A 22,407-nucleotide genomic window follows, 5' to 3' on the forward strand; every position below is an offset into this window, starting at 1 on the left:
CTTTATGTAGAAATCGCCCTTAGAAAATCCAACACAGACAACTATAACCACTTTCAATATTCTAAATGTAAAATCGTGTCTTGCTCCGTTCACACTACACCATGGAAATAGTCGTGGGGAATCGAACTATTTTAATCTTAAACCATGACTGTTAAGTTACTAAATGTGCTTGTGAATTATTAAATGTCTCCTACATACTCCTCCCTAGCTTAATCTGACTTGCATTAATTTGAGTGGGCAGCTAGCCCGATATGACAACAATTTGCACAACGTGAAAAACGTTTCTTCTGAAAAAGAGAAAAAAATTCTCAGCGGACTCTATAAATGTTTTTCTTTTCAGAAATCGCATCGACGATCAATAACGCCCCAGCTTAACCCTCTATATATTTTGCGACCACCTATCTTGTGGAAACTATACCAAAAGAGTAAAAGCTCTCAAATGCTGAGAGGTTGTTTCAATTTTAGATATTACAGTGTCTCATTCAACCCTGTGTGAGAAACTATCGAGGTTTTATGCGACATCACTTACTAATGGCGGGCATAAGTGGTTGGACTTTTTATTCGTCTAAGATACGGTTGCTGAAATAGAATAGTAAAACGTTATCACTGGTGTGAACACAAGTTCTTTTATTGCCAGATATATAGTACAAGATGTAGTTTTGTCAGGACGTGGGTGTGCAAACCTCGAGAACATGAGAGACCGGGTGGAACAAGGCTTTACCTGCGGTGGGCACCAAGCATGTAAGGCCCAAAACTGGGGCAGTTGTCAAGGCAACTCAATTTTAAATTATTTTAATAATTAAAATTAATTAATGAATAACCACCAACATCTGATTTGTAGTTCTGTCAATTTCTGTTCCGCCCTGGATTTTTAAAATCAATATCCATTTATCACTTGCAAGTACATGTGTATCTCAATCTTCACATTCGACCTGGGTCAAGGTACAAATAATTTCCAGCTATTTGTGTAGACTAGTATCAGTGGACCCAAGAAAGAAAAATCCAGTTTACAGATAAGACAGGTCAATTTACTAGAAAGATTTTTATTTTTGACTAATCAAAAAAAAAAAAAAAAAAGACTGGATCTGGTTAACTGAACACTGGTATAATAGACTTAAAGAGTTTATGTATAAGAGCTTGAAATGATCTGAGCAAGTCTGATATCATTTCTCGATTAAAAAAATTATTTACCGATTCAGTGTTTCTAGAAAAAAAATATACAAAAGTTTCAGGAGTTCCCCAAAGTCTGTAAATGTGTACTGAACAAAATACTAATATTGTTAGGTAAAAGTTTATTGTAAAAATGTTATTAAGTGAAATAAACAAATAAATAAATGTTCCCCAGTGAAATATAAATGGGAAAGAATCAAATTTAAGTCAGAATAAGTCTTCAAACATCTGTATATTTCCACAGAACAATTAAATTTCTTCTGAGTAATATTTATGAGGAAACAATGAGCACAAATCTCAAGAAAACAGTATTTAAAAGTCTGGATCTGAATCATCATCCCATTCACAAGTCTCTACACCACCCTCAAATTCCACCTCTACGTCATACTCGTAACCAGGATCTCCAGGCTTCTTTCTGTTCTTCTCAAACGACTCCTCCATGACAGCTTTTTTAGCAGCCAATGTCCTATCATCTGCCTTGTTCAAGTCCTCCTCTGGATCGATAGTTTCTAGTTTCTCTCTCTCTCTTAAACTGTCCTCCAAACTTATCCCTTTCATTTTATCCTGAATCACAGTCAGCAGTTTCTCCAGCTGTCTCAAGGGGATGTTTTGTAAATATTTTTCATGTTTTTTATTGAGTCTCAGTTCATCAACTGCGCGTTGTATCCCAGAATTCTTGGTGAAGTTCCGCACAGGCATTGTGCGACGGTGAAGTTTGTTCTTAGATACAATGAGGTAAGTTACGATGATAGCTGGGGGGTTGAAACGTATTCCACATTTCTTCAGTTGAATGTCTGTCATATTTGCTTTTAGCTTTGGCTTTACATTGGCCTGTTAAAATCTGCAAAAATTGAACAAGAAAATGATGTAAGCAAAAACTAGACAGCATTTCAAAGCACAGAACTCTATGGACGGAAAAAAGAAAGGCAATAGTACTTCTTTAAGGGTTTAAAACAAAAACAAAATTATTTTAAAACTACCAGGATAGGATTAAGTTCACAAAACTGTAATCACTTCTTTTCCTCCTGAAAATGTCTTTGTCAAAATAAAAAAAAAGACTTCTCGCCCACTAACAAACAGACAGACAAATGCTGATAAGAACATAACCTCCTTTGATTAGGTTACAGGCAATAATTATAGCAGTCAGCATACAGATGCTAATAAAATCTTATGGAAAAAAATTAATGTGTTAGAGAAGGTGTGAGGCACATCGTTTTTGAACTGATGTCAAGATGTAGGTAATGACCCATTTGTGTGGAATTCCTACTGAAAAATATGTGTATAATTAATATGGATTAAATAAGAGAAGGCTTTCTACCCCCGAAACATAGCACAGCTAAGCTTACAGCACTTGTGCGCCGATGAAGTGAAATGTAAACCCCTTCCCACCCCAATACGGTACACACACAGTAAAATTCATTTCCTAGGCAACTGAATACAGTGGCAGATTTAGGGGGTGTCAGGGGGGGTCCTGACCCCCTTCGATTTCAGAAAAAAAAAACGCACCTAAGGTCCCCTCTTCAAATTGGAATTTTGACTAGCTGAATCATAGTTCTAAACCGTACCATATGGCACCGTTCGCCCTCTATAATACCAAAAATGTTCGGGACCCGCTAAAGGGCCCTGAAACCCACGCCAAGGGGGGGGGTTTGAAGAGTCGGCTTCGCTTATGCGTACCCCCCCCCCCCCCATTCAAATAATCCTGGATCCGCCCCTGAAATATGTGTTTCATGCATCACCACCCCTTACCTTTAAGTTATCAGTAACCAGCAAATGTTAAATCGATGTTTTTCTCTGACTTTAATCTACATAAAAAACAAATATGGTTTTAAAAAGTACTCATATTTTGGTTCATTACTGGTACGGAGATGGTGTCAACGGAAATGCGTGTTAAAACATCCGCTAGGTGGCATTAGAAATACAAGAAAGGACAGTAACTTTTATATATAGGCCTAAGAAACAAGATGTGAAATACTGTTTTATGCGATTAAACCAAGACAGTGGTCACATTGTGCTAAATTCTCAGCATACAGCGTTCGATTCTGTCCTAAAAAGAGAATGGTTTACGCAAAATTGGCATTTAACGCATGCGCTGTAAGCTCGCGCCAGTCTGTTTCAAGATGGTGGTCGCCGTGCAAGAAAACCGAGCCTAAAAACAATCAAATGTGAAAAGCGTCAATATACAACAAGCAAGGTTTTTTTCCGTTGGGTAGAAGGTAAGATTATAAAAATAAGGTCAAGGATCCCCATTATCAAAGGCTGGCGAAGTGCTGTTAGGAAGTTCTTTGGCTTTTAATCCAAATATTTGTGGAGCCACACATCGGCTTTGTAGACAATGTGATGTTACATCTTTGAACTGTGTCACGTGTTTAAAACTTTGACGGATTTCTCCATGATTTGGAATTATTATCATTTTTACCTATGTTTGTGTATCCAATTGTATCACTAACAATGAATTTCAAAAACATCGATAGAAAAAAAATGAAGAGTAATATGTAGTGACACAGTGACAATTAATGGTGAAATTCACCGGACTATTTTCACTCCCTAGCTGGTGCTAGCGAATAATAATAATAACAACAACAACAATAGGTTTTTAATATTCGGGAAGGTTACATGCTGTTCATTTTAAAATTGCAACATTAATTCCATAAACATTCAGGTCAGGATGACGTTCTGGCCGCAGCTGTTAGATCTGTCCAGAGATGAGTGTAAACGTATTTTGCGCCGCCTGGAACTGGAGGCCTACTCGAACCTGGTGTCTGCTTTCCGTGCACAAGGGGACCTCACCAAGGATAAGAAAAAACTGCTGCTAGACCTGCAGCAGTCGTTGAGGTAAGATGCAATCTTTGTGTGAAAGGTTCCCCCCCCCCAAAAAAAAAAAAAAAAAAAAAAAAAGTTAAGGGGGGAAATCTTTTGCAATTAAAGGTGATATTATTGTTGGCCTAAGACTTTTCAGATATGCATGAGGTTTTTAGTTTATTTTTCCAATCATCTTTTAGGTGCATCCACTTTTATGTAGGTATTGCAGATTTAATCAGTGTTCATCTTGTTTGTTTATTAGTATCAGATTTGCACAGTTGCAGCTAAAAAAGACATTTCAACACTAGAACTGTCATGTTTAAAAATTTAAGCACTTTACCTATTCAAAATAGTTTCTGTACAGTTGTGTGATTTTTTTTTTTTTTTTTTTTTTTTTGTATTTAAAAAATAAATATTTAATTAATTATGTATTTTTAGCATTTCAACAGAACGGCACAGAGCTGAAGTCAGGAGAGCTGTAAATGATGAAAAACTGACAACAATTGCCGATTGGTATGTAATGGTCATTTTTATACCTGCTGACTTTAAAACAACTTTTTAATATGATTCTTAACTTTTTTTTTTTTTTTTTTTTTTTTTTTTTTTTTTTTTGCTGAGTAGGACATACAAAACTTTTAGGTAATTCAAATCTAAAATATCTAAATTTTGAATTTACTGTTTTCTTATTCAGCATAGCATACATAACTTTTTAACTAAAAATGTATTCATAACACTGAAATTCCAACTGTTTTCCCATTCAGCATGTCTGGGCCCAACGTCAGTTCCGAGTGGTTGGTAGAGGGGAGGCGCTTGGTACCTCTAATGCCACGACTGGTGCCCCAGACTGCATTTACCCTGGCAGCCAATCACGCTGCTCAAGTACAAGCTGAGAAAAACGCCATGATGCCTCTGCCATCAGTCACAGGAAATAAAGATTGTAAGTTTTAGTTTCTAAGGAGTAGAAGTGAGAATGTAAAATATAGTGAATTATTTAAAAAAATACTTTTAAGACAGTTAAAACATGTTTTTAACCAGTGAGGCACAATATTTCCACCCTCCATCCACTTGCTTTTATCACATGACTGACTCATGTGTTCTTGATGAGAGGTGTAGTGTTGTAAGACTTTCCTTGCAAATGTTGGGAGTTAACTTTTTGTTGACCTTGTTATTCCAGTGAACAAAGCACCCAGCACGCCAGTGCCACCTGGTGTGACAGTGGCAAAGATTAGCCAGGTGGCGCCACCAGACTCTCCACAGGTGGTCCCTGCCTCTGGTCCTGTGACCCCCACACCAGTGGCCAGTGTCAAACAGCGTCCATCTAGTCCAGCGTCCAATGTGGTCGTCCTGCCCAGTGGGATGTCAATACACATTAAAGGTGGGGGATATGTCAATATATTAATACATTTTGTTTTTTTAAAATCGGGTATGGTAATCACTTGATCTCTTCTGTGGGGGAAATTTGTGAATTTAACAAATTCTTTATTTTTTATGTCATAAATTCTGAAAAATAGAATAATCCTATTTAGTGATGGTAAGATAATGAAAATTAAAACAGGCTACCTTATACTTATTTTCTGTATACTCAAAGCATTTGGTTATAAATACTAAATAGAAACATTTTTTTAATTGTCCCAAAATTATGTATTTGAAAGATTTTTAAATGAAGTAAGGACTTTTTGCATTGACAGGTTTGTCTTTATGAGTAGTAACATATAGTAAACGGAAAATGCAATTGAAAGTGAAAGCAATATGCAATCTACTCTTTTTGATGAGTGTCAAGTGAAAAATAAACTTCTTGTCATTTCAGGGGGAATAAACACAGAAGAGGAAGATGAATTCCCTTCACGGAAACGCAAACGCAGCAATTCAGTGGAGGGGTTTCTTCCTCGCACTGTCACCACGGTATCCCTGCCCACGCCCAAGGTGACATACACCACGACCTCCAGCTCCTCTAACACCATCCACGGTATTTCCCCCATGAAGATCACCATCTCTAAGAGTCCACAGAAGATGCAGAACACTGTCACACCCTCACAGAAGGTAAATATGGGGAATGCGGTTTACTCGTAATCACTTGGATCCTTTCAATGTGGAAAAATTATCAATCTTTCAGAAACATAATTTGGGAGTCGTTTAAAATATAATTTTTGGTATTTATGGTGTTTTTACTGCATAGAAGTATAAGGTAGCCTACTTTTCAGTTTTTTAGCTACCACTCAAAGATAAATGTTCTAATTTCAAGATTTATGACTTGGAAAAATACCTTAGCTGTAAAATTCACAGTTTCCCCCCAAGAAAAGATCAAGTCATTACCAGACCATTAGGTAATATGTTGGACATTCATCTTTGTTGCTCTATGGTGTAAAATTTTTCATACAGGAATGCTGAGAACAGTCAACAGGAATACTGTAACAGTTATAGGCACTGGATCAGGTGTTGAACATTTATATTAATTTTTTCTGAAAATTACAGCCAATTTTCATTTATCAGCATACCATATCCAAAACTGTCTAGAAAATTTCTATCTATAAACCAGTCATGAGTTCTAAATTTTTTATCTTTACCTCCTGATGTGAAGACCACCAGTCTCTATCTCCATTTTGAGTGGCTAAAACAATTAAAACCAGAACTCAACAGTTGTTTTTGTGATTGTAATTTTGGTGACAGTTTTGGATATGGCATACCTCAATGACTTATTGTAGATTACTGAAATTATCAGGAAAAAAGTTTTAACACTAATTCCTTGACTCAAGTTAAAGCATTAAAAGATGGACTTCTCATCTGTATGTTTTAACCACTGTCCACTTCAGGTCATCCTAGTGTCCAGCTCTGGTCAGTCCAGCACCCCTAACATTCTCCAGAAGTCCATCACTGTGCCTATAATCAAGACGACAGCTACCACAGCGACGGCAGCCATAGGATCGTACCCAAAGACTATTGTGTCTCCGGCTAGCTCCTCCACCATGGGGAGTATTGCCTCAGTGGTGTCTTCACAGGGTATGGTATAGATTTGTATTTAGGAATTATTATGATTTGATTCATTTAGTGTCAGTTTGAAATGCATTTTTCATTTTAAAATTCATATTTGAATTTATGTTTACTTTGATTCACATTTGATGGCAATGGGATTTAAGTTTAAATCTAGTTAAACTTCATTCATTAAAAATTTACATTAAATTTTAATTGAAGTTAATATTGATCTGAAGTTTTGATTTATATTAAACTTTGATAAGGAAAGCAATTGGAGTTAATTTTCACTTCTTGAGGTCAACTCAGGGTCAGTTCTTACCAGGTTTAAGTCCCACCCTACACGTACAGTAGTGCACACTCACATGCTTAAACACACACACACACACACACACACACACACACACACACACATGTGCATTCACAGACATAGGGCTGTAATATGTGAGTTTTCCAGGCTCACACCCCAGTGGCTTGAGTATAACCAGACCAAGACCTTAGACCATACAAATGTCTATTATGTACTCTATTTTCCAGGTTTCCATCCCAGTGGCTTGAGTATAACCAGACCAAGACCTAAGACCATACAAATGCGTAGTATGTACTCTATTTTGCAGGTTTCCATCCCAGTGGCTTGAGTATAACCAGACCAAGACCTAAGACCATACAAATGCGTAGTATGTACTCTATTTTCCAGGTTTCCATCCCAGTGGCTTGAGTATAACCAGACCAAGACCTAAGACCATACAAATGCGTAGTATGTACTCTATTTTCCAGGTTTCCACCCCAGTGGCTTGAGTATAACTAGACCCAAGACCTAAGACCATAGTTACATATATGTAGTATGTACTTTATTTTCCAGGCTCACACCCTAGTGGCTTGAGTATAACCAGACCAAGACCTAAGACCATACAAATGCGTAGTATGAACTCTATTTTCCAGGTTTCCATCCCAGTGGCTTGAGTATAACCAGACCAAGACCTAAGACCATACAAATGCGTAGTATGTACTCTATTTTCCAGGTTTCCATCCAAGTGGCTTGAGTATAACCAGACCAAGACCTAAGACCATACAAATGCGTAGTATGTACTCTATTTTCCAGGTTTCCACCCCAGTGGCTTGAGTATAACTAGACCCAAGACCTAAGACCATAGTTACATATATGTAGTATGTACTTTATTTTCCAGGCTCACACCCCAGTGGCTTGAGTATAACCAGACCAAGACCTAAGACCATACAAACAAGGCCAAAAGTTCAACAGGTAGGGATAATTTTGTGACCTATGGAGCAGAAAAATTATGAAATACATTAATTTTTATTTATGTCAAATTGATGTCAGAATGTGACTTAATGTAAAGTATTTAGGTGTAACAGTATATCTTCACTGTTTGAATTGAACCAATTATTTTTATTAACCAAAATATGAAATCTTGTTACCAACCAAAAAGGGACAGAATCTTTTATTCTAAACACACTCAGTCTGAAATGAGAGAATATATGATTCACCCAGTAGTGAGATAACACATTATAAGAGTAAAAATTCATATAATACTGGATGTAATGCAGCAACAAAATATTAAACTTTGACAAATAACTAAGTAATTTAAAATTAATAAATGGATAGACTGACAGACATAAAAAAAACATCAAAGAATTTCCAGCTTAATAATCACAGATACGAAAGGAAGACCTCACTCTCTCTCTCTCTCTCTCTCTCTGATTTTCTCACTATCCGCAGGTTGGCAGTCATAAGCCAGGTATAGTAATCCCAATGTCTCCACAACAGCAGCCATCTCCACAGAGTGTCCCTGTACAGCTGAAGTCCATGGCCAAACCCACCATACAGATCAAACAGGAAGGAGGTATGACGCACCCTGAAGTTCATTAGTTTAAAGTGTCATTCATTTTGCCTTTGAGGGTGTGGAGGGGAGGGGGAGACCGGGGGGGGGGGGGGGAGCCAAACCCAATAAGATAAAGCAGGAAGGAGGTATGACAGATGGCAAAGATAAACTACATAAATTGAGATATTCTTCCCATGTAGTCACACACTAGGTAGTGTAGTGAAAAGTACACCTCAGGCTCAAATTAGATAAGGTTTTAATAAATATATCTGACTGTGTTTTAGGCATGAAGATCATTGCTCACAGTGTGCTCTCTGCTGGCAGTAAGATAAACTACAGGGGCTTATAAATTAATATCTGTTTTCTAGGCATGAAGATCATCACTCACAGTGTGCCCTCTGCAGGCAGTAAGATCCTCCCTAAGCCTCAGTTCGCCACTGGCGCCAGTGGGAACCAGGTGGTGGTGGTCACCAGTGGTGCTCAGAGCTCTCTGGCAGTGGTGACCAAAGCTTCAGTGGGCGTGGCAGGTTGGTATGCACATATGAGCACTAAGAGTTTGTTTGCGTGTCTTTGGGTATGCATGAGTGTGTGTGTGTATGTGTGTGTGTGTGTGTGTTCACAGAAAGCCTGAGAGTACAAATATGTGGAGTTTGAATCATTGCAATGTGTTTTGATGTAAAGATAAAAAACAATGGATCCTTTATACAATAATTTATATGGTACAAAGAATTATAATTATAATAATTGTAATCTGTCCATTCCAGGCAGTCACAGTGTGCCCAGTAAAGTGTTGAATATCACCACTCAGGGAGGCAAGGTGATAGCAGCCTCAACATCACGCGGGGGCAGTGGCTCTCCTAATGTGGTCACCGTGAACCCCAAGACACTACAGCTGACCTCGGTCAGAGCTGGGACCAGTAATTGTGAGTATTGACCACCAGACTGACCAAGGTTTATGTGACAGGTAGACTATGGATCAGTGGTTTGTTGGTGACAATAACACTTGAGAAGCATGAGTGGATACCACGCACACCTGTGACCTTGTTAACTAGTGGTTCAACTGACTTATATGGGCGGCGGTTTATACAAAAATGCAAAACACGATTAGTCGTCATCGTTATCAGATCAGTCGAAATGAAAACACGATTAGTCGTCGTCGTTATCAGATCAGAAGGCAAAATACGACTAGTAGTCGTCAAAACGCAACTAGTCATCAAAACGCGACTAGTCATCAAAACGCAACTAGTCATCATCAAAACGCAACTTGTCATCATCAAAACGCAACTAGTCATCATCAAAACGCAACTTGTCATCAAAACGCGATTTGACGCCAGATGGCGCCCATTGTGCGAAAATCTAGGCCAAGTCACATGATCCACAGTGATCAAAATGGCGGACGTTATTGAAGCAGCATTATCATATTCCTCGCTCGAACTCGAGAATTATCTCTACGCGTACAATCTAATAATGATATTATATATATAATAATATCTGGAACTTGTGAAATGAGTACAACAATAAAGCAGTGCTTCACAAGTGTGTGTTTTTGTTTTTTTTAATTTATAACATGTCCAAATTATTTAATAAATTATTTAATTATTTATTATTTCGAGAATTATCTCTACGCGTACAATCTAATAATGATATTATATATATAATAATATCTCGAACTCGAGATAATTCTCGAGTTCGAGCGAGGAATATGATAATGCTGTTCAATAACGTCCGCCATTTTGATCACTGTGGATCATGTGACTTGGCCTAGATTTTCGTACAATGGGCGCCATCTGGCGTCAAATCGCGTTTTGATGACAAGTTGCGTTTTGATGATGACTAGTTGCGTTTTGATGATGACAAGTTGCGTTTTGATGATGACTAGTTGCGTTTTGATGACTAGTTGCGCTTTGACGACTACTAGTCGTATTTTGCCTTCTGATCTGATAACGATGACGACTAATCGTGTTTTGCATTTTTGTATAAACCGCCGCCCATAGACTTATACTGTGTTCAATATTGAGAATGTTGTTGTGTACCTATAGCCACTAACTTGCAAAGTTTAACATAAATATCTGTATCTTTTGTTCTCAGCACACACCGTGGTGTAAATATTTAGAGTTTATTAAAAGTATACTCAGTTGTCATAATGACATAACTTATACATATGCACTGACCTCGTTTAGGACAGTGACCTGTGTCACCTCTCTGATCCTCTTGTTTGAGTGGTTAATCTTTTGTTTATTTCCAGTCTCCACAGTGCAGAAGACTGTCTCTCAGGTGCCAGGGAAGCCCAATGTCATTGTGGTCCAGAAGGGGACGGCACGTGGGAGCTCCACCCCCTCCACACCTCCCATACAGATCAAGGTGCCCAACCAGGGAGCAACGGCCACAGCCAGTCCATTTGAGAAGGTAAAATTCCTAAATTTAATGTTACTTATGATTATTAATTAATTTGATATATTTATTTGGAAGGCTGTGACTCCTTAAATATGTTTGTTTTCGATCTAGGATGGTTCAGAATAGTAGGCCACTTTGGCATTAGATTGCTGCTTTCATTAAAGAAATGATAATGAGAAAGCCTAAGTTTACAAACCTTACTTTAACCATTTCACTCACTTGACCCTAGCCAGAAAACTGACCAATGTTGAGTTAGAGTATTAATATAAAAATGGCAGATGACAGTGACAAAAAAATAAATTTTCACATTGTTTACAAGTTTGTTATTATTTACCTTTATTTTTTTATTTTCTCAATAAAATGAAGTCAATTACCATTCTACAGGTTAACAGACTACAGGCCGTATACTAAAAAAAAAGTTATTATTGAATAATCCTGGTAGGATAAACAATTTATATTAGGTTGATGAATGAAATATAACATAATGGGAAATATAATGCAGTGTGGTTTATGTGGTAGGTGAATTGGGGAAATTTATGAGTGAATAGAAAGTAGAATATGTGACAGAAAATGTGCTTGGTTGATTTCTGGTCTGGTTGCTTGGTTGATTTATTGACCAGTTGGTTTGTTGAAACAATTTTGTAGTGTTGAAGTTTTGGTAACAGGGATCTTTTTCTCGTCAGGAATTTGGAACTTTCCTCAATAAACAAGACGTCCAGCGTCAGACCTCATGGCCTCAGAAGGTCAGCATTCGTGTGCAGGACACTCGTGCCAGTGAAACAAGACAGGACACCACCAAAGCAGAGCTAGTGCGTTCAGATTCTGAGCCATCAGGGCGGTCCTCCATTCTGGCTGAGCTAATACAGGCAGTGGGTATTGGGCCAGACTCAGGGTCTGGGTCTAATTCTGGGAGAGCAACACCTGTTGGGGAGGAGGGGTTTCAGGCAGTTTCACAGCAAAAAGGTAAGGGGAGCTGCAGAGTTAAAAAAAAAAGTTTAGTCATTCATCTTTGTGATCTTTGTCATCAAGTGATAACCATTTTATAGGTTCTCAGAATTTTTTTTTTTTTTTACCTACTTGCACTTTGAGCAGGTAGGGCCTAGACGAGTTGCAGCTCAAAGCAGAAACAGTAAACAGAAACATTATTATATCTAGATTTTACTGGCAGTTGATGTAACGCCAGTGTTGGTTGCTAACCAAAGATAGGATTTTGTTGAGGAATTTTTTATGAAAATAAAATCAAGAATGAAAAAGAAAAAGGAAAAAAGATAAATCATGTCACAGCTTTAGTAAGATAAGGTTTAGATAAAGTCTGTCAGTCAATATAATTGTACCACCAGCGTAGGCGCTGGCGGTACACATGGTTTTAGTCCCGACCCGTATGTTCCGCCGGCTCCTGCGGCTCCGCCGGCTCCTGTGGCTCCTGCGGCTCCGTCGCCAAGTCACCGTTACCGCTTCTCCTCCTAGACGGTAAGGGCCTCCATACCCATCTCTTGGATTTAGGTCACCTATAATCTCAACTCGTTCCACGTAAAATTTGGGCTTTGTCGGTATTGGGGTCTAGGTGTGGTACTCATTGCAATGCACCCTTGTCCAAAAATGGCAAAATTAAATGCTAATTATCTCCCCTACGGAAGGAATTATGGGAAAAATTTCTACAGACAGCTTTCCAAAAGTCATATGTGTAGATTTCAAATATGCCCTTGGATTTGACCTTTGACCTTTATTTCAAGGTCAAATGGGCCAAAATTTAAAAAAAAACAAAATTTTTGCTGAAAAAAAAATTATTTGCGGTCTTATTCAGACACCACAAAGACTTAACTAATAATATTAATGGAAAGTGTTACCCTTCGGGTCATCTTTCATCTCCGTGAATTTGGGGTCAATCGGTGCATTTTCACGGGAGTAGCGGCCATAAGATATCGAAACTGAAAACTGTCTCTAATTCGGGAACCGTTAATGCTAGACACCCATTCTTTTTTGCATTTTGTAGGGCATTTAAAGCCCAACACTGGAGGTGGTCTCCGTTTTTTTGTATTCCATACGGTTTTCGAGTTACGCTGTATCAAAAAGTACATATTGGTGGTGAAAGCTAAATGTGCAGTACGGTAATGGATAAAAAATTTTGAACTCCGGAAAAATAAAACATAAGGCTTGGCAAAGCAGACAACTTGTGGTCAAAAATGACATTATTTCATCAAATTTGAACATCTGGAACTTCAGAGCACCTCCCATTTCAAGAATTTTGACCAAAATGACCTTTTCTTTATTTTAATTAATTTTTTCTGTAGGAAATTTATGGCACATTATGATAACTCCAAAATTATAACATTTAGTCCCTTATATCTCCAAAACTGGCAGAGATAGGTCCATAGTTACTATTGAAGTTGAATAGGAAGTCATATACTGGCAATCTAAATGTGACCTTAAAATTTACCTTTGACCTACTTTTCACCATGAACTGAACTTTGCAAATTTTGCTTCCCTTTTATCTCCAAAACTGGCAGAGATAGGTCCATAGTTACTATTGAACTTGAGTAGAAAGTCATATACTGGCAATCTACATGTGACCTTAAAATTGACCTTTGACCTACTTTTCACCATGAACTGAACTTTGGAAATTTTGCTTCCCTTTTATCTCCAAAACTGGCAGAGATAGGTCCATAGTCTCTATTGAACTTGAATAGGAAGTCATATGCTGGCAATCTACATGTGACCTTAAAATTGACCTTTCACCTACTTTTCACCATGAACTGAACTTTGCAAATTTTGCTTCCCTTTTATCTCCAAAACTGGCAGAGATAGGTCCATAGTCTCTATTGAACTTGAATAGGAAGACATATACTGGCAATCTAAATGTGACCTTTAAATTGACCTTTGACCTACTTTTCACCATGAACTGAACTTTGCAAATTTTGCTTCCCTTTTATCTCCAAAACTGGCAGAGATAGGTCCATAGTCTCTATTGAACTTGAATAGGAAGTCATATACTGGCAATCTACATGTGACCTTAAAATTGACCTTTGACCTACTTTTCACCATGAACTGAACTTTGCAAATTTTGATTCTCTTTTATCTCCAAAACTGGCAGAGATAGGTCCATAGTTACTATTGAAGTTGAATAGGAAGTCATATACTGGCAATCTAAATGTGACCTTAAAATTGACCTTTGACCTACTTTTCACCAAGAACTGAACTTTGGAAATTTTGCTTCCCTTTTATCTCCAAAGTTACGCTGTATCAAACAGTACATATTGGTGGTGAAAGCAAAATGTGCAGTACGGTAATGGATAATAAATTTTGAACTCCGGAAAAATAAAACATAAGGCTTGGCAAAGCAGACAACTTGTGGTCAAAAATGACATTATTTCATCAAATTTGAACATCTGGAACTTCAGAGCACCTCCCATTTCAAGAATTTTGACCAAAATGACCTTTATTTTAATTAATTTTTTCTATAGGAAATTTATGGCACATTATTGTAACTCCAAAATTATAACATTTAGTCCCTTATCTCTCCAAAACTGGCAGAGATAGGTCCATAGTCTCTATTGAACTTGAATAGGAAGTCATATACTGGCAATCTACATGTGACCTTAAAATTGACCTTTGACCTACTTTTCACCATGAACTGAACTTTGCAAATTTTGATTCCCTTTTATCTCCAAAACTGGCAGAGATAGGTCCATAGTTACTATTGAACTTGAATAGGAAGTCATATACTGGCAATCTTAAAGTGACCTTAAAATTGACCTTTGACCTACTTTTCACCATGAACTGAACTTTGCATATTTTGCTTCCCCTTTATCTCTAAAACTGGCAGAGATAGGTCCATAGTTACTATTGAACATGAATAGGAAGTCATATACTGGCAATCTAAGTGTGACCTTGAAATTGACCTTTGACCTACTTATTATCATGAACTGAACTCTGCTAATTTCTTTCTCTTTTAACTCCAAACCTGGCAGAGATAGGTCCATAGTTACTATTGAAGTTGAATAGGAAGTCATATACTGGCAATTTACTGTGACCTTGGAATTGACCTTTGACCTACCTTACGATGAACTTAACTTTGATCGTACCATTTTTAGTAATATATATATCTTTTGCATATTTTGAAAATTCTTGTTGATTGCATTTTTACAGCTTGTCAAGCACAAGACTGGTGGCTGTGTTCCTTATTTTGTATATGTGGGGGTCTATACGAATGCGTTTGCTCCAGCTGGTGGTACAATATTCGGAGGCGGTATCGCCTCTCTGATCCTCTAGTTATGAAAGTGTTTCAATTTAATCTAAGACTTCAAGATTAACTATCAGTATAATGATGCACAGATGTGATGAAGCTATTTCATAAAAAGGACGATGTTAACTGTTTTTAACCTTCATTCTGTTATATTTTTCATCCTTTGTATCCTGCATTTATCCTGTATGCCCACCCAGGCACAGTACTTTTATCCTACATTTATCCTATATACTGACCCAGGTACATGAACACAATAGTTTTATCCTACTTATCCTTCATATATCCTTTATGCCCACCCAGGTATGGAACCAATGAACCAGTGGGTGGAATACGACGAGGGACAGAGTCAGCAGATGGAGGACGCCTCCGCCATTAAGGCACTGTTGGAGATGAAGAACGGCAGCCAGCCACGCTCCAGCTCTCTGGATATCGGCCAGATACAGCTACAGACTGTGGACCTCTATGCACTAGGTAAGTTATGATAGAAAAAAAGGGTAAGTTGTAATAGGGTAAAAAGGGTAAGTTGTAACAGGATAAAAAGGGTAAGTTATAATAGAGGAAAAAGGGTGAGTTATGATAGGGTAAAAAGGGTAAGTTGTAAAAGGGTAAAAAGGGTAATTTGTTATATGGTAAAAAGGGTAAGTTGTGATAAGGTAAGAAGGGTTTGTGAATGAGGTGTAGGGGGTTAGGCTAAGAAAATGATTGAATTCTCTGTACCTTGTACCAGTACAGCTAAAGATTTTAGAGGCTGAACATGTTTTGACTTATGAGGCATGCCATTGCAAAAATCAGTTTAGTCTGTTGTGAAAGGACTGTTTTATATAGATAGATAGATAGATAGATAGATAGATAGATAGATAGATAGATAGATAGATAGATAGATAATTTTTTTAAAAATTTTTTGTGCATATACCTATCTCACCATATTTATTCTCATTCTTCAGATCATCAGAATAAGTTGAATTGTCCTAAGATCTATGTGGTTTTTGACTGCTTAATATTTGGATGATTATCTTCCTCTACGTAACACCTGCTTTTTATTTTTGCTTCAGAACAAGCATTGAGCCAGCAGGCTGCTCAGAATGCACAGCAAGAGCCCGCGGCACACACGTCAGGACTGGAGTACCTGCAAGCCGCTGCCCTGGATGTGGAGAAACAACAGGTGAGTGAGGTAATGGTAGATCAGAATGCACAGCAAAAGCCCGCGGCACAGACGTCAGGACTGGGGTACATGCAAGCTGCTGCCCTGGATGTGGAGAAACAACAGGTGAATGAGGTAATGGTAGCTCAGACATAAAGAAACTACAAGACTGGAGACACTTGTTTCCTCAATACAGTGTATGTGTTTTTGAAATACACTTGGACCTGTGTAGCTTGGCAGGGCCTGCAATATCTAGAATTCAGTAGGTTCTTTAGCAGTGCTTTCAGGATTTTCACCATGTTTGATTCTCTGTCTCATTACCAGTCCTAGCAAAACTATTAAGGAGTTCAATATGAGCTTGCTGATTAGTCTGTTTTTTTTCCCTCCAGAGGTCAGGTGATGTCAGCTATGTCCGCCCCCAGACAGGCCCTGCCCAGACCCGAGAAACATATCAGGGTGAGCTGGACCCCAGAACGGGCCTCTTTTATAGCTCATCAAAGGACCAATCACAGTCAAGTTCACAAACGGCCAGTAATATCAAGCCAGACAAACCCCAAACCACTGTCGAAGAGCAAAAGACATTGGATATATTCAGCAGTGCTCTGGCACAGGCGGAGATTAATCTCGACCCATATCAATTTGTTGACGAGGAGGAGGAGGACGTTACAGGGCTTACTCCATCAAAAATGCAGCCAGCGTCTTCCTCTCAGTTATCAGAGGGTTCAGGGTCACAAGTCAGTGCCAGCACCTTGATGAGTATTCTGTCCTCCAGTACAGGAGAGCAGTATAGTTTACTGCAGGGCTCGCAGACTACAGAATTATCTCAAGGTGTGTATTAAATATTAGTCTCATGATATGCTATGGTGGTTTGTATAAAATTATGGAAAGATTAATAAGGTTAAAGTTAGATTGGTAAAAAAATATTAATTATTTTATTGCATTTCATTGCATTGATAAACCTAATTCAATAACATGACATGGACAGACCTTCAAAAAGAGAAAATAATAAAATTTTATGTAGAATAATGGAAAAAAAACTGGATTCCGTTGAAATAAGATAATGGCTATAATTTCTTTCCTAAACTAGAAAAGCACTCAGAGAGCACAGACCTCTGCCAAAGCTGCAAAGTCTCCATCCAATGCTGTTTCACCCCTAAATTTTCGATATTTTTGATTATTGATTGATTATTGATCCAGATCACCACCAAAAACTTATCATCTGTTCCTTGGCCCACTCCTGACAGTTCCTGAAAATTTCATAAAAATCGGTCCATAACTTAGTTTTTTATTATTGATTAATGATTATTGATTGATTATTGATCCAAAAACTAATCTCTTCTAAGTTAACCCATTTCTGACCTACCCTGAAAATTTTATCAAAATCGGTCCAAACCTTTCTGAGTTATGTTGATGACAAACAGACAGAAAGACAGACAAACAGGGGTGAAAACAACCTCCTTGCAGAGATAATAAGTTTCTGTCCAGAACATTTCAAAATTTATAAGAACTTTCAGAAGTATTTTCTCCACAAACAAACTAATGCTGTACATAGAAAACATAACTTACATCATTTGGCAGAGGGGGTAAATTGCACCAAAATGCAATTCTGCACCGAGAGTTAGTAAAAGTAACATATATTTTTCAGACTATTCACAAACCAGCCAATCATCCAGCGCAGACGTCAGTTTGGGAGAGCTGTCGCCACAGCAACAAGATCAGCTCCAGCACTCACAGACACTGTTACAAGTGAAGGATGGCTCAGACATAGGGAGGCAGGGGGAGTTCATCCCACTACAGCAGGTGCAAGGCAAGCCTGGGGCTACCACTATCCATGTACTACAGACAGTACAGGTGGGGAGACAGTGAAATAGAATTTTTGGGTGAAATAGAATTTTGCTTTGCTGTTCCTGTAGAGATGGGATAAAAGTGAATTATTTTTAATAGGCTGAAAGTGTTTTCCACCTTTGAGATATGAAGTTTTGAACCTTCGTCAATGGGTCTGGATCACATGATTAACTTGGTAATGTGATATGGAAGAATATTTTTATTCTCTCATTTCTTATTTTTCTTTTGGAAATATGTTTATTTTTTTATTTTTTTATTGCAGACATCCATGTCATTTCCTGTTTTTAATAATGTCTAAACATTATTATTTTCATAGGCCTATTTGTCTCTGTATTATTATTATTATTATTATTATTATTATTATTATTATTATTATTATATTTTCATAGCAGACCCCTGTCTCTGCAGTGGGAGCTGGGGATACCCTTGGTGTGGAGGAACTCACAGGTCAGCTGTATGAGATGGTGGAGGAAGAGGCTGGGGAGGGCAGTTACTTTGGCTCTTCATCAGGTAAGGAATATCTCGCAGGTCAGCTGTATGAGATGGTGGAGGAAGAGGCTGGGGAGGGCAGTTACTTTGGCTATTCATCAGGTAAGGAATATCTCGCAGGTCAGCTGTATGAGATGGTGGAGGAAGAGGCTGGGGAGGGTAGTTACTTTGGCTCTTCATCAGGTAAGGAATATCTCCACCAAAAGAAGAGTTGTGTCTTCATTTTATTTATTTATTTATTTATTTATTTATTTATTTATTTATTTATTTATTTATTTATTTATTTTTGACAAGATATCTATAAACATTCTTTACAATGAAACGAAATTTTAAGGGGGGATATTTTTAGGGAAAGGATTACACATTTATATGACTGTGACCTTTGACCTTGCAGGCTCTGACCTCTATGATGCCAGCAGTGCAGCAGTTAGGGCCAGTAAAAGGAAGAGGAAGGCACCCCTGGCTCCAGATGACAGTCCTCCACACACAGTGGGCGGGTGGACCAGAGTTGCACTGGGGTCAGTGGACACTTCTTACCAGACCAGGACATCCCTGCTTCTGGAACATTTAGAAAAAAATGTTAAAAATGATGGATTTGGTCATTCTCTCTCTCTCTCTCTCTCTCTCTCTCTCTCTCTCTCTCTCACACACACACACACACACACACACACACACACACTTGATTTCTCTTGAAAGCACCAAGTGAAAACATCGAAGGTAATATGCTTTAGTAAAATTTCTCATAAAACAAATTTTAAAAAATTTGTTTGTTTTCACCAGACTGCTTCAGAGAGTTTCTAGATTCCGTGGAGCCAACAGAGAGAAAGGGGAAGTCAACGCAGCATCTTGGTTTACCAGACCAGGTATTACTTTTATCAGACGTGATTTATTAATTGATTAATTAATTTATTTATTTTAATCAAAAATCTTTTGTTGTTGTTTTTTTTTTTCGTGGCTGTCATCTTACTTCAGCTGCTCCCCAAGACCCTCAGTTTAAGTCCACCAAGTCTTTTCTCCCGGAATTTTTCTTACAATCCAAAATCCTGTTGGTTCAATGTCAACATCTACATTAAGCCAAGGCTAATTTCCTGGTGAGGTAGCAGACAAGAGCTGCCAGTTTCTGAATAGTTTGAACCTTATTTTATGTAAAGTCAACATTTATCTGCAGCCAATAAACAGGCTTACTAACTAAAGCATCTTCTGGATGTGATTGTAGCAATTAATTGATTATTAGTTTTTTTTTTTTTTTTTTTTTTTTTTAGTAATTTAGTATTTTTAACAGGCATTGTAGTCTACATTATGTCCAAATGTCTGCCACATATTTAACCAATTACTATAATAAGACAATTATGAATATTTTAATATGGCCACAGTAAATCGGAAAAGAATTTTATCATATGTGTTATGTAATGAGAATACAGGATAGAGGCTTTTCACCTGGTTATACGCATTCCCTGGTGAAGATGCTCTTAATAGACATCAAAATATTGGCGGTAGACAACATTTTCAATATTACCTGTTGACTGAATAAAAATCCTAATTAAAAATTTTAGCATTTGTAACAGCAAAGTATTTGAAATTCGCTACATGGCCGTGTCTATTTCTGTTTGCAGTGGATGAGGCGGAGGCTCCGGGTTACCATGACATTATAAAGAATCCCATGGATTTCAGCACAATAAGGAGGAAATTGGAGGTAATGGCAAAAGACTGTTAGTAAAAAATAATATAAAAGTTAAATGTTTGTTAATATATCAGATAAGAATAGGGGGGAAAACTGTAGATAAAAGCACAGGGTTGTTAGAAAAAAAAATAATATTAAAGGTAAATGTTGGTTTATATATCAGATAAGATTAGGGAGAAAAAGTGGTGATGAAAGCAAAGGATTGTTAGAAAAAAAATAATGTAAAAGTTAAATGTTTGTTTATATATCAGATAACAGAATATCAGATAAGATATGACAGACACTGGAAATTTTACTGTAATTGTTACAAATGGAATGGAATTATATGACAACTTGAGTCAGGTCGAGTTTAATGGAACTGAATTATTTGTCCTTGTTTTAGGTTGGAATGTATGCAAACTTCAGCGAGTTGAATGATGACATGTTGTTGGTTCGAGACAACTGCTACAGCTACAACCCGCCAGGACACGATGCGCGGAGAGATTGTGATGAGGTGTTCGCCTTCTATCAGATGGAGTATGAAAAGACCGTGGAAAAATGGAACAAGGTACATTTTTAGGGTGTGCTTAGACAGGGGCCACTTTGGATTGGAAATAGGTCCAATATTCTTAAGCAGGTCACTAAATTGATGAAACATAAAAGAAGAGTGAAAAAAGTAAAACTTGAAAATTTATGGACAAGGATGATAGTTTTTATCATAGATAAACATATATTTAAGCCTGGCCATGACATGGTTTTAACACTGATTTGTGAGAGTGCAAAAATCTAAAGAACCAAATCTAAAGTTTGGATGTCAAGCAGTATGGACTAATGTAGGCATTGCATATACTTGAATTAGAAATCCATGAAATATTTGAGCATTTTCTTACCTACCTTTTTTTTTCATTTCAGAGTCAGCAGTTGTCACCTTCAAATAAAAAGATCAAACTTGACAAGAGCCCTTCAAGATCATGATAGGCAATTCACAAGTCAAGAACTTTTGTTAACTTTTAAAGACCGTATAGAGATTGTGCATATTCAGCAAACGTTTCAAGGAATGGCCTAGTCAAGCTAGACGCTCCGTTTAAATTTGTAATGAAATAAATATTACAATGTGTATGTAGTGAAATAAGTTGGATCATTTTCTCTTGTGTAAAGAGAGTTGTAACTTCTTGAGCTCTGTCGATGAGTCAGACAAGTGATCGAGGTCCTTCCATGAAGGGTTTAAATGTCATGTTTCTTAGGTAAAAAAAAAACTTTTGTATAGTCTCCTCTTTAGTAATGAGTTAATTTTTTAACGAAGTTATGAAAAGTATCAATAACATTTCAATGGATGAAGGCTATCAATGTTATTATGACTGTTTATGTAGAATGTTTGATACAGTGATAATGTATTGCAGACTTAGACATTTTTACATTTTCAAATTTTTAATTTCCATCAACACATTGAAAAAAAATTGTCCTGAATAATTTCCTTAGATGTTACTACACATCTTTTGTAACTGTTTTTGTCAAATTAAACTGTTACAAATAAGTACAATATTCATGTAAAATAAAAGTAAGCAAATGCTATTTTTTTAAGAATGTTTAATACTATTTACTGACAGTCATCATCACTTCAACTTCATTGACGATCCAGATGGCTCGATCCAACTTCTAGCAAAAGTGTAGTCAATGTAATCAGCCTAATTGTCTGATGCACCCCACTTTATAGCACACGAAAGTTAATTACCTCCTAGCTGCTACGACTGTTCTACTAGTATATCTGATGATCTTTGTTGCTTTTAGTGTTTCCCGACAACTCGTATTTCCCTTTTAAAAAATTCAGCAATTTTCCCACTCGTGTACAATTTCT

At 37.4% G+C, this 22,407-nt stretch overlaps 2 protein-coding genes across 5 annotated transcripts; one reads left to right on the forward strand and one right to left on the reverse strand.

The window, feature by feature from the left end:
* Nucleotides 1-1,277: 1,277 nt before the first annotated feature.
* Nucleotides 1,278-3,104, reverse strand: LOC106161265 (centrosomal protein of 19 kDa). The gene is made up of 2 exons (XM_086997313.1): nt 2,920-3,104; nt 1,278-2,011 (listed from the first exon to the last, which is right to left on the reverse strand). Exon 2 carries the CDS (start codon nt 1,969-1,971, stop codon nt 1,483-1,485), a length of 489 nt encoding a protein of 162 aa, XP_086853439.1. The 5' UTR covers nt 1,972-2,011; nt 2,920-3,104; the 3' UTR covers nt 1,278-1,482.
* A 154-nt stretch (nt 3,105-3,258) lies between these two features.
* Nucleotides 3,259-22,124, forward strand: LOC106161263 (uncharacterized). 4 transcript variants are annotated; one of them, XM_086997310.1, is made up of 23 exons: nt 3,259-3,385; nt 3,833-4,005; nt 4,411-4,485; nt 4,734-4,909; nt 5,147-5,347; nt 5,780-6,012; nt 6,783-6,969; nt 8,127-8,200; nt 8,678-8,801; nt 9,149-9,307; nt 9,545-9,703; nt 11,026-11,186; nt 11,858-12,137; nt 15,718-15,888; nt 16,470-16,684; nt 16,948-17,386; nt 18,204-18,409; nt 18,796-18,913; nt 19,287-19,410; nt 19,673-19,755; nt 20,506-20,585; nt 20,956-21,120; nt 21,465-22,124. In XM_086997310.1, exons 2-23 carry the CDS (start codon nt 3,839-3,841, stop codon nt 21,525-21,527), a joined length of 3,660 nt encoding a protein of 1,219 aa, XP_086853436.1. In that variant the 5' UTR covers nt 3,259-3,385; nt 3,833-3,838; the 3' UTR covers nt 21,528-22,124. The 4 variants fall into 4 exon arrangements, with proteins under 4 accessions (XP_086853436.1, XP_086853437.1, XP_086853435.1 ...); XM_086997311.1 differs by having other exon boundaries at nt 8,726-8,801; nt 18,793-18,913; XM_086997309.1 differs by having other exon boundaries at nt 3,260-3,385; nt 18,793-18,913.
* The last annotated feature ends 283 nt before the right edge of the window (nt 22,125-22,407 follow it).

This window comes from Lingula anatina, chromosome 10, assembly GCF_051362555.1.
Source record: "Lingula anatina isolate TDL-2025a chromosome 10, LinAna3.0, whole genome shotgun sequence".
NCBI classification, from domain to species: Eukaryota; Metazoa; Brachiopoda; class Lingulata; order Lingulida; family Lingulidae; genus Lingula; species Lingula anatina.

Coding starts and splice junctions, on each gene's coding strand:
- LOC106161263 (XM_086997309.1), top strand. CDS start 3,839: ATGACGTTCTGGCCGCAGCTGTTAGATCTGTCCAGAGATGAGTGTAAA. Junction 9,704..11,025: donor CAGAGCTGGGACCAGTAATT/GTGAGTATTGAC, acceptor GTTTATTTCCAG/TCTCCACAGTGCAGAAGACT. Junction 18,410..18,792: donor ATGTACTACAGACAGTACAG/GTGGGGAGACAG, acceptor ATATTTTCATAG/CAGACCCCTGTCTCTGCAGT.
- LOC106161265 (XM_086997313.1), bottom strand. CDS start 1,971: ATGACAGACATTCAACTGAAGAAATGTGGAATACGTTTCAACCCCCCA.